The following is a 13,083-nucleotide window of genomic DNA, read 5'->3' on the forward strand; positions in this document are numbered from 1 at the left end:
ACCCACCCTTTCACTCCTAGAGTACTCTTTGTTCTTTAGATTAACTGATGAACAGTTCCCTTATAAAATATCAAACCCAGCACTTCTACTGCTAACCAATACAACAGTAGAGCATAGCCAACTTTGCCAATTAGAACAAACATTGAACTTTAGTCTTTGGGTCAACTACTTGCCAGCCTTACCCAAAGTTAACCAAAGAGTTCACTTGGTTTTTAAATAATTGTTCAGGAACCCAAAGTTATTTTTATATACTGTTCAATTTGCAGTGGATTAAGTTCTTATTAGAAAAAAATTAGTCATGTTAAAATTCAGCTACTAGCCCAATTACACTGCACTGTCTGTTCTGAGTGAAAGAGCGCCTGCAAAAATGACATTCACAAAAATGAAGTAAAAGCTTCTAGTTATCTTTCCTTTTCAAATCGGATCAAATGATTTTGACTCAAATGACTCTATTCATACATCTTCAATATAATTCATTTTTAAGTTGCTAAATTGCCCCTTGTGGGACATAATATTTGAATCACATTTTGAAGGTAGCAATGCTACAGCTATGTTATGCAGTTAGGTGTAAAAAGAATAGTAAGTTGACTATACAAATATTTTTGTGGTGCATCCCCACTATTAGATATTCCTCTGATTCCCATATTAAAGAAAATCAATGAAAGAATATTTTTCCTTAAGGGGATATTATCAAACCTTTGAGGTCTTCAACTTGGCCTACTCTGCCTTTGTCATTTGACCCAATATGAAAGCAATGACCCCTGGAATCTAAATAATTATTTGCATTTTTTCTTTACAAATGCATACGTTTATAGAAATTAAGAGAAATGGTATATTACCATTTTGCCATTTCTCTTAATATTACGTACAACCTGGGCAGTTGCTAAATGCTATACCCACACAGCCAACACTATTCACAATAGCATTATCTCAGGATGTAATCCTACTGGGAAAGAGGGGATTCTTTGCCCAAAGAAGGCACTATATTGTTTCCTCCTCCTTGGAATGTCTGGGAACTGATTCTTCTCTGTCCCTGGTACAGCCTGAATCTCCACCACAATTTCCCCAGTGTAAGTTTACAAGCTGCTCTCCATTTTCCTCTACTAGCTTTAGAAAATATTTTTAGCATTTCAAAACAAGTGAAAGATAATATATGTGATTCTATTTACACTGTGTTACATCTTTCCCATGCCGATGTTGGCACACAGGGCGAAAACCAGCCTCTTCCATTTCTCTGTCATTTGCTGCCACTTCCATTTGTCCTTGGTGTTGAAATGGTCTATTCTGCCCTTCTTGCTAAGCATTCTTCTTACAGTTTTTGTTGACATGGCAGTCCGTGTTTTGGCATCTAGAATACATGCCCCACAGATGTCCAGCGCTTCCTTCTGCTTTGGGTAGACATGAGCTGCTGGTTGGTAACTTCTTAGATTTCTTCACGGGTGACAGAAGCTTTCCAATGCCCAGAATCTTTAATCGGCATTTATTTTTGTGGTACATCCACACGATTAAGGATTCCTCTTAGATTCCTCATTGATATTAGAGAAAATCAATGAGAAAATATCTTTCCTTAAGAGGATAAATAACTAGAAGGCATCTAGTTTTCTGTCCAACATTTTAGTAAATCTCCAGCTCTTAACAGTAGAAATAAAATGCCGCCTTCTTTCATGCCAGTGTCCACACTGAACCACTCTGCTATCTGGTTGTTTACCCTTACAGAGCACTTCACATCTCTGTATGTGGCCTTGATGGTGAAGACTTTCACTGGGATTCTGTAGGACTGAAGAATATTCCACAATGTATACCTATGAAGGCTGTCAAATGACTTTTGAAAGTCAGTGATTCTATACAGAATCTAATCCTTATTGGGGAAGCAAGTTGCTGGTTTCTTGAGGCATAAGATATACAGAGTCTGAGCCAAAGTTTCACAGTCAATGGAGATCTCTCCATTGACTTCAATTGGATTTGGATCAGGCCCATAAACATCTGGGTATAGTGTTGAGGAGAGAGGGGACTAAAGCTGAAAAGAGAACCAAAGAGCCCTTCCACTTCCTCTCTGGAACCTGGCTGAAGCAAACTATACACAATTTTGAATTATGACTGTGGGAGCCCTTGGTATTTGTGTATGGCTATTAAAAGAGTAGAGTAATGAGATTCATTTTCAGTTTACTGTCTATGTGCATGTATTTCAATCCTTCAGTGGTGTCCTTTACCTGCCCAAAAATGGCTACAACCTGCTTGGCACGCAACATCTTTGATTTTATATTAGAGAGACTTTTCCTGCATTTCTTGTATCCACAAATAATATGCTAGGGTCACAAAATAATTTTTGCTGTGATCAATGTATTATGCAACTATAGATTTCGCAAATAATTCTTTTCTCTCTTGTCTTCTCAGAGACTCAATTTTTACTTAATTTATGAATAAAAACATATCTTCATAAATGATCATAGCTGTGAAATCATCCTAGAGTAAACAGCAATATTAATTGTACTTTAAAGGGCTCCATATAGAATTTTATATCACCCAAGAACTAATGTATCCAAAGGGAGACAAATCAAGTCTCAAATTTTTAATCTTCAGTTGCTCATTGCTGGGATTCATATGCATTATAATTGGTCTGAGCGCATTTGTACTTTAATCTGAAATAAGTTGATTGAAAATGCAGTATTTACTTTCCATTTTTGTCAATTTTTTTTCTTGACAAAGAATAAAGAAAAGCAGGGACTCAATGACTCAACAGTAGTAACAATTTACATACTTTACAACAATACATCAATTTGGTCAAATAAAAAAGGGGCCCAACATCAAAGCCAAAGGTAGAAACAGATTAGGTGGAATATAAATGTTTTTCCGCAGTTCTTAGGCACGAATATATCCTTGAATTTATGTTAAAAGATTTTTAAAGGACTGGGTTTGGGTTTTTTAATAGTTGCATAAGTTTCTAGTCTCTGTATCTGTAATAAATAGTTTACTCTTCCAATACAGCACAGCTTGGAAAAGCACAGATGAATAAGATAAAAAACATTAGGCAATACTCTTCTCATAAGCACTTAAAATCAGTTATTCTGTAGTATACATTAGTAGCACAGAAAGCATGTAGGCGAACTACACAGGCTTTTTCTATTTGTGAAATAGGTCAACAAGTTATACTAAAAGCCCGCGTCTCTCCCACCTGCACCCCTCACACTTAAGGGACCCTAGGAAGAAAGTAAATAAGTTTCATATTCCATAGAAGTATTTTCTCTTCAAATTCAGATTTATTACATCATCTGCTGGGATTCTCTATTTCAGTTCAATCTTTTTTTTTTGCTTTTGCTGTCAAGAAATCCCCAGCAATGTCTCCATGACAACCATAACTTCAAGTAGATTTATTTAGCAAGTTGTTGAAGTCACATGGGGTTAACTATAGATTCCTTTTCTTAGTATTTGGCTGATACCCTGCCAGAGAAACAAAAATTCTGCCAACTTGAGTTTGTGTAAAAGGAAACATGGAGAAAATAAAAGAACACTTGTTATTCAAAACTGCATTTTAATTTTGATAACCTGTAAAAACAAACTACTATTATGTTTCACAAATGCAGAATCATGGGAAGAACTATACAACACTTATTACTGTAACAATTAGTTAGCAAAACCCACAACAAAACACAATTTTCTGCAGTAATGTCTGTAATCTTTTATTTATTTTTAAAATAACTATATAGGTTAAACAATAACTTAAATCTCATTCCTCTGAAGAGAGTTTACGTGCTTGAACTGATTGCAGCTGAGGACATGCCAAGATTAATTTTCTTACTTTAACGTACCATTAGAACCATGGCAAAGTAGGTCAGCAGCCAGAGGTGTTAGATTCTTCCAAAACTTTTCCCCATTCCATATATGTGGCCCACCCTCTACAATAGTTCAAGAGTGCCTACCGAACAGCTCCACTGATACAGATTTTTCTCAGAAGCTCAGATTTTTTTTTTGCTTTTTATAATAATGAAACTTTTAAAATATCACTATTGATTTTAGTCTTGTGATTAATGAATTATTTTGTTACAATATGTGCTAACTACTTATGCTAAACAATCTGTTCCACCTTGTATTTAGCTGTGCCACCCTGAGTACTTTTCCCACACCTGAAGAAGAGATCTCTGTAGCTCCAGTTGTCAAACAGAAATTGATCCACTAAAAGATATTAGCCTCACCCACCTTGTCTCTCTTTTATTTTGTTATAATCATTCGCATGGCATGCTTTTATTCCCTTCTATTTTTCTGCCCTTTCCTGTGTATACTGTTGTGAAGGAAGATTATGTGACTAAATGTTTCTGGTCCAGCAAAGCACTTACTCAAATGTTAACTTTAAGCACAGGAGTAGACTACTAATTTCACTGGACTACTCCTGTGCTTAAAGTTAAGCTTGTCCTTGAGTGCTTTGCTGGACTGTGACTTAATTGTGTAAACTAAATACAGCAAGTTACAACATCTAAGAGGAAAACCTATATTAAAGATTAAAGCAAATATTTCCAGAAGATTTTAATTTATCCTATCATTTCCAATAAGCCTTTCTCCTATTGCACTGACATTTAGTATATATTTCTCTTAGAAGTCAGAAAATCATGCCCACTTTAGATGAGCAGTGCAAGCATCTCTCCCATATACAAATCAACAGAAAGTAAACATTTCACTGTCTGCTCAACCACAGCCGCTATGCAAATCAATTTAAAAGCACAGTTCAGTTTTTATGTTTGTTGTATGGAGAGTTGTTCAAATTTCTTCTATAAGTCTATTTCTAAAAGAAATAAGCCTGGATGTCAGTGATAACATTAATAAAGGAAAAGCTGCTCGTGACAAATATGAGAAATATATACTAACAGTTAGTGCAGTAGAAGAAAGGCTTGGTGAGGGCAAAGAATAAATTGAAATCTTCTGGAAATATATTCACCCTCATTACCAACTCTTTGCAAACAGGACTGCTCAGAGAAAGATGATACCCAGAAATGGGCATGCCAATGGCTGCCACTAGCTTCCAAAAATTGTGTTTTCAGATGCATTTGAGAGTTATGTGTAGATCTGATCACTTGTTCAAACACTGGCTACTATACTCAAAAGATAACACTTAAGAGTAGCATATTTTTACTAGCTTTGTTTTGATAGTCTTAGTGTATTTGTCACTTTGTTCCATCTCAAATGAACTCCTCATCCTTGGCCCATCAAAGGAAATATTTATACTATTGTCTAAGAAGGTTTTGCACCAAACAAAAATACATACAAACGTGCTCTCACAATAAGGATTTAGCATAGAAAAACATAATACAAATGTAAAAAATCCACATTTTACAACTGGATATACATGATTTTTATATTATGTATCTACATCTATATATTTTCTCTGTACTTACATCAGGTTATAGGTTTTGGAAGCCCAAACTGCACTCAAGATGATAGTTGCTGTTGTAGTAAAATAACAAATGGGCCCTGCAAGCTTCCTTAGCAAGAACTGAATATTTCTAATATTTTGCAATATTCTGATTCCAAATAAAAAAATAATTCCAGCCAACTACAACTTAAACCAATCATGTGGACCAGATAATATAAGAAAAACAAAAATGGAAGATGTATACATTTTAACACAGAGACTCAGGGACAGACTTTAAATTAACAATAGTAACTCACAACAGTTGTATTAATGTAAGACTGGCTTTAACAAGTGTATTTCCCTTCATATCATGCTGAACATTTATCCCAACAGAAATTTCTGTTGGTTGTTGATAAAATCCCTATCTCATAGCATTGGCAATTGCAATCAGGCAGGTTTTTGGCATCAAGTTTCCTGTTGGTACCACAACATGATAAAAAACAGCAAAAAGAAAATGGCTGTAAGGTAGGGACAGCCACATGGTTACACAGCTCTGTAGCAATCTACATTGGCCACTTCTCAAAAGGGTACTAGGGTTTGGAGGTGAGAAAGTCAGTTAAATGCTGTACCAGTCAGATACAGGACAAAATAGTTAAGTCAACATAAGCAACTGCACATAAGAAAAAAATCAGAGAATCTACTTTTTTTAAAAAACAAACAAACAAACAAATAAAGGAATATTATTTGTTGTAATAAGCAATTACAATAGCTGAGACACCAAAAATGTTTGCAGAAATATTTTTCCTAAATACAGTTACTAACAAAGTTTTCAATAAAATTACAGAATCTCAAAAAACGTCCTGTAGATATCTCAGGACAGGACAAGATCTGCAGTAGTTTACTTTTCTCTTTGTGAGATTATGTAGCTTCTCCCTTTTAATGGTAGCTATTGAGTTCAAAAGCAAACTGTGAGTACTTAGCATATCTGAAAATCAGGGCACTTCTATTTCGGTACCTAAAGACAAATTTAGGAGTCTAACTTTAGGCACCTAAATTTGAAAATGTTAACTGTACTTTATAGCCTTACAAACACTTTTCATTTTGAGTTTGTTGCTCTGTTACTCATTCTGGGCCCAGACCTGGTCCCTATGGAGTGAATGAGAGTTTTGCCACTAACTTCAACAGGAGCAGTATCAGGCACTTATTGACAAACAATTTACCATAAGTTACTGATGCTATTGCATGTGAGTGATAATGCTACCTCAGCAATACAAGCTGGCTATGGAAGTTAAGTTTCTCTAAATACAAAAAAAAAAAATGAACCACTTGTTAATGAAGATTCATAATAATTTCCTTTTAAAAATAATAAAGAGTGTTTATGAAAATAACAAAAATTAGTATTTAGCGAGACCTGATGGTTCTTTTAGATAAATACATTATGGATACTCAACACTTCTGAAAACTGGGCCAGGGTCCCTCCTCCAACAAGCTTAAAATTCAAGTGTCCAATCCTGCAAACCCTTACTCACCAAGCTTAGATGTAACAAAATAAGTGGTTTACAACAATGGTTTACAGGGATGGTAACACAATGGTTACAATGAGATTATCTGCTTTGTCAGGGCATCTTGGAGGCTCCATGGTTTTTAAAAGTAATTTAATTTGTTGTTCAGAAGTGATAGCTGTTAATCATCGTGATGATATCTTTCCCCTTACATGTATGGAATTGGGGTGAACAGAGCAATGAAGACAGGAGAGAAGATACAGGGAATTTGGGAAGATGACTGGTGGGGCTGAGGACAGTTGAAGAAAAATGCCTGGAGAAGGATAGAGAAATACAGGTGATATAGTGAGACAAAGTAGATATTTTGGAAGGGCAACTGTGAGTTAGTGAAGTGAAAAACAACTAGTGAGACAAATCCGTTCACTGCAAGTCAGCACAATTAATACAGTTAGAACATCACTCAGTACAAGATAGCTGGTCCTAGGCGCTAAGATAATAATTACAGCATACGTATTTAATATACCTATAATATTTTAAAAACTGTGTTTGGGGAACAAATTGATTACATATATTTATGGTGAAGTTCTTCAACATCAGAAAAAATATTTTACTGATCAGAAAGCCCATTAAGAGGAAATTCATTCTATATACAAACCATCAACAAGGCACAACCAAAGGTGATTCTATTTAAACTTCAAGTAAACATCAGTCAAGGTAAGCTTTGACTTGTCCTAGCCATAAACAATTACATTAAAGTATTAACTATAATACATTACTATTCATGCTAGTATTTCTACAAGAACTAGAACAAATACGTATTTCAATACACAAGACAATATTTCAGTAATACCGTCATGTTGCTTAAAATAGTTTATCAAATATTGGCTCAGACACACACAACAGGCTAATTAATCTCTGAATAGCTTTTGATAGGACTCTTAGGAGTGAAACTCCTTTTAGACTGTTAACTGGAAAGAACCATATCTCTTGTATCAAGCTTGTAGTTCACTCCTAAATTATTAATGTTCAATATACCTACAAAATACTCTGTGCTAGTCTAATTTAGTTTCAAAACAGCTAGCTATTTCCTGCTTACAGTCATTATTTGGATAAGTACAGTTCAGAAAGTAGTTAACTTCTGGAATATTAAATTATGTAAGTATACTACAGCTGTAGCTCAAACCACATAGCATACATCTATATTACAGGGTTTTGCCTGAGTTTTTTAAAAACCTGAGTTAACTGAGGCCGCAAACCTGCAACAAATGTTTGTGGAGCATCCAAGCTAACAGCATGCAAGCCTGATAGTTAATCTGTGTCAACTGGAAATTAGTTATCTCAAGTTGAAAAGAGCAACCTTTAGCAGACATACCCTTAATGTGAAATAGCCCATCTCTCACACACACTTCATAAAACGCAATTAATCAAGCTATAGTGGAAGGGCTCCACCCCCGTCCTCCAGGCAGGCTGCAAACCTGCAAAGTAGGCTCTGTGCCGTCACTAATCCTGAAGACCCTGAGCACCCTCTTAGTAAAGGTTTGGATTCACATATGTACAGATCTTGGAGCTATTTTCCCAGGCCCACCTACAAGTACCTCTCTGTTTAGGTTCTTATGCCCTACCTAGCACTTTTTGGACTCAGCCTTCCTCCTCCCGCTCTGGCTTGCAGCTTCCCACCCTGGTTCCCAGTCCCTGTCTCCTTGCCCCACCAGTCCAATAACTGTCAGTCCCTGTTTTTCTCTCTCTCCTACGCCCCTCCACCGCCGCATGACTCCAGTCTCACTTGCATCTCCCTCCCACACACCCCGACTCTTTGTTGCAAACCACTACTTCTCCCCATCCCCAGAGCAGCATTCCTCTCCTCTGTACTTGAGTCAGGCACCCTGTTCCTCTACACTCTCTCCAAGCTTACTATACCTTATGTTCAAAATCAAAATGTAGTAGAGCAATACTTGGACAAAGGTAAAGCAGAAACAAGGACTAGCTGTTCTCTGAATTAAACCACACTTTCAAAAATAAAATGGCACATGTGATTTTCTTTTATGGGGTTTTCCAACCCTTCAAGCTGTTAGAATATGCACTTTGATAGAAAGATCCAATCACCAGATTTCACATGATGTAATAATGCCAACATTTTAAAAATATTAAATTCTTAGCAAGATTTCTGTATTATTAATTAAACTTTCTCCACAGAATGCATTTACTTTAATGATTTTTATTACTCATGACTCTGCTTTGAAACCTGCCCTTAAGAGTAGAGGGCTAGATTCTCACCACCACTCCAAAGTCAATGGAGGAACACTGATTTATACCCATCGAGAATTCAGCCAAGAATATTCGGCACTAAGCACTTCATGAATAACGTTCCATTGAGGAGGGCATGGATACAAGCATCATTCAAATTTGGATCACTTTAACAGCTAAGAATTTTTTTTTTTGAAGTGTTTTCATTTTATAGTTAAAATGTCACCTCCAGATTACCTCCCTCGTTAATCAAAAACATTCTGTACATTCCATCATGCTAAAAAGTAATCAGTATGTTAGACATATCTAGCTCTAAAACAACTTCTTTCAAAAATCTTAAAAAGTGAGATGATAAGTTGTGAATCAATGTGTTCTCTTCCAAATAAAACATCTGGAGAAAAAAAAAAGTACTTTTAATAGAACTGTAGATAGGCAATCAAATGTCCTAGGTTAGCAGGGCGTGGAAAGTATATGTATTAAAGGGAGACCGAGATTTGTCCTTGCAGCATTTAATCCTATTCCTATTACGCAATTCACTTCAGCACGGTCAGAGCGACCTTAACTCTACTCCCACTAGATGGAAAATTCCACTTTAGCTAACTGAAACTGTTCAAAAGCCTAATTAGAAATCTTCCAAGTACAGTATTGCTAAGGGAGCTGCCTGTTTGCTTGCAAACACACCAAGTACTCAGTTCATTCTCTTAGATCAATAAATGAATGCCACTTTATTGTGTGTAGGGATAAAGGTCAGCTACGTTATACTGTTCATTCATTCCCTCTTTCTCTTGTTGCATATATAGTATCTATCCTCTATAAAATATGATGTGAGAGCTCTATAGGACTTGAAATCATATAAAACTATATGATGTGTAAAATATAGCAATTATATTTTATAATTATATTGGATTGCAAAGTAATTATATACACACACATTCATATATATAGATGACTATATCTACACTGGGAGATTCAAAGGATGACTAACGTATGCTGGTTTAGTATACTGTTGATAAACATCCTTTGATACTATACTTTCTCTTTGATCCTCACTTAGAATTACTTCACAACAATCTGCACTGGCACCTGCAATCTTAATAGGAATCAGAAATGTTCAGGAAAGAGGTACTTTTACTTTGGCTCATTTGCCCTTGTGCAAGGGGAAAATGTAAAGGAGAAATTAAAGTATCCTTCCCATGGGGATTCACCTCTGTAAATCACAGATAATGCACACAGAGGTTGAAAGGAACTAATTATCCACAGAAGTGTTTATGAACATTTTAAAAAAACAACAAATTATATAATGATACGCAATCAAGAATTTAAGGTTGAACACAAAGTGATTGTTAAAAAAGGCTGCAGTGTTTTCAGTATAGCTCCAGACGGCTGTAAAAAGTCAGCACTTTGCTAAGTATCAGACAGGAAATTTACCTCTCAAAGTCTGATGAAACTTGCTTTCTGAAAGATGCAACAAGTTTTCTCTAGCCTTAGACCAATTTGTTAAAAGTGTAACTAATTTATTGCCCATGTTCAACAGAAAGAAAATCTTAAAACCAAATATCTTTGCCCTCTTCACTACTGGTATTACGGACATCCTTGCAGTCAATAGGAGTTAAGGAAGGCAAGTCCCTGGTGATACAGATCTCTTAATGTCTTGAGTTTTCTCTTCAAATATATTTTATTTGTTCCATAACATCCCTGTGAAAAGTCATAATGCTGACAGGTCCAAAAAAATGTTCACAGCAGTTGTTAAGGAGGACAGCAATGCTGAAGCTTTATGTTGCTTACATGTGTTTCTTGCTAAGAGTAACCAATCAGAATGCAGACTGAACATGAAAAACAGAATAAGTAAGCTGAAAAAAATAGCATAAATGAATGTTTGACAGGCTCTGTTTTCTACTCTAGACAACATATAAAACTCCAGTGAAGTAGCATATGGTATGAAGTAGGGTGACCAGATAGCAACTGTGAAAAGAAAAGGACGGGGGTGGGGGGATAATAGACACCTATATAAGAAAAAGTCCTAAAAAACTGGACTGTCCCTTTAAAAACGGGACATCTGGTCACCTTAGTATGAAGGCAGAATATAGCTTAAATGACCTAACTAATAAATGCACCTCTAGATGGATCAAAAGATAAATGTTTGAGATTCAGGAATGGTAGAAATATTTTAGATAAACTTCTGTTATTTCAGTTCTTGTTTTTGGAAACAGTATATGGTAAATTGAATTTATTCCTACAAGCACTGAGCAACGCTGTGGGATACAAGACACTATGCTTTAATGTCATATCTGCTGAGAGACAAACAGGTAGAGCTACTATTGTTTTCCACTATAAATAGCAGCTTAAATAATGATCACAAGACTTGGGGGCAGAAACATGTTTAGCTTCTTTTACTGCTCGAATAGATTTAATAATGAACTTTGCAATCTTAAGGAGTAATATTTTGGACTGTAAAATCTATCTTACCACAGCTGGCAGGGCATTTAAGCCCTCCTCTGCACTTAAGAACTATTCCCATTTCTTTCCCAACCTCCAGTCCTGTTTTCTTTCACCATATTACCCAAGAGCAAAAAAATTATTTGAAAACCATAATTCTCTCTCCACATGGAAGCAATTAATTTTTTTAGCATTACGTTTCCCACACCATGCACAGTGGATTAAATATACAACTCCCATCATTTTTTATGGGAAATGAACATCTAAATCCATTCCGCAAGAGTTGAAAACATTCTTCTTAAAGTTCAGCAGCATAAGATTTACCCTCCCGATCACAACATAGTCAATCAAGTTCATCCATCAATTCTAGCGTACAGTTTCTGGTAGTGACCATACCATACATCATGCTTCAGATGAAAGTTAAAAAACCCCACAATGCAGCTCACCAATTAATTGTCAATGCTGTACATGAGGGAAAAGTGTTTCTGATCCCTGCAGTGACTGGCATGAGATTTGTTTACCCTAATATTTTTCTTAACCCAATGAAAATAAAATAGGTATTAATATGTAATCAACAACTTTGATCTAATATAGTATTAGAGTAACAAAGATCAGGTGTGTGAGAGAATAGCTTTTATTGGACCAACTTCTGTTGGTGAAAGACAAGCTTGTGAGCTACACAGAGCTCTTCTTCAGCTGTGTAGCTCACAAGCTTGTCTCTTTCACCAACAGAAGTTAGTCCAATAAAAGATATTGCCTCATACACCTTGTCTCTCTAATATCCTGGGACAAAACATGACTATAACAACACTGCAAACTATTAAAGTAACAGTATTTTTCATGAGTTATTTCAACTAACTGGTAACTCACACAATTTACAAAGCATTTTGAATTATGCTGAAAAGTCTATAAAAAACCCATGATTCTTTTCACATGAAAAAAAATCATCAGAGAATGTTTTCTAGTAAGCATATAAAATTCTTTTGAAATATGTACCTCACCTCATAATAAAAGGAACAAAAGGTGCCATGCTGAGAGCTGAATAAGTGCCATCCATTGGAGAAGGATACAGCTTGCCCAGGATCAAAAGCAAAAGAAACAAACTTGGATGGAGCTTCAACTCACCAGTTTCACTAAATGAAAAATGAAAAGAGGTATCTGGTTAAAGACATTATCTTTAAACATGTCTGCTAACACCAATAATTGCCCCTGGTATATCAGTAAATGTTGCAAAGTAGAAATTTAAGTAAATTACACATCCTTCTACTATTCCTCTTAAAAACAAACAAACAAAAACTTTCAATCTTTAAATATAGGGCCCTAGACATGATAGGAGTTATTTCATTTCAAATGCATGCATGAGACACCCAGATAACTCAGTGAATCAATCAAATCCCTTTCTATATATACCAACTCTAGGAAAATAAGATGAAGTCCAAGAAAGAAACAGAAGAGGTTGGCAAAAGAGCTGGTGCATTACATTACATACTTATTGTCTAACACAGGGGTGGCCAACCTGTGGCTCCGGAGCCGCATGCGGCTCTTCAGAAGTTAATATGC

The 13,083-nt window shown here is 35.7% G+C and overlaps 1 protein-coding gene across 6 annotated transcripts in view; it reads right to left on the reverse strand.

Annotated features, from left to right (window-relative positions):
* THADA (THADA armadillo repeat containing) overlaps positions 1-13,083 on the reverse strand; it is a 288,683-nt gene that overhangs the window by 162,293 nt on the left and 113,307 nt on the right. For 5 of the 6 annotated variants that reach the window (XM_073339064.2, XM_073339066.2, XM_073339063.2 and 2 more), the window contains one exon: positions 12,525-12,656. In XM_073339064.2, the coding sequence (XP_073195165.2) occupies positions 12,525-12,656 (132 nt within the window). Of the gene's footprint in view, positions 1-6,748; positions 7,157-12,524; positions 12,657-13,083 lie in introns of those variants that run through there. The other variant, XM_073339069.2, reaches the window with a different exon arrangement.

This window comes from Lepidochelys kempii, chromosome 3, assembly GCF_965140285.1.
Source record: "Lepidochelys kempii isolate rLepKem1 chromosome 3, rLepKem1.hap1, whole genome shotgun sequence".
Taxonomy (NCBI): Eukaryota; Metazoa; Chordata; order Testudines; family Cheloniidae; genus Lepidochelys; species Lepidochelys kempii.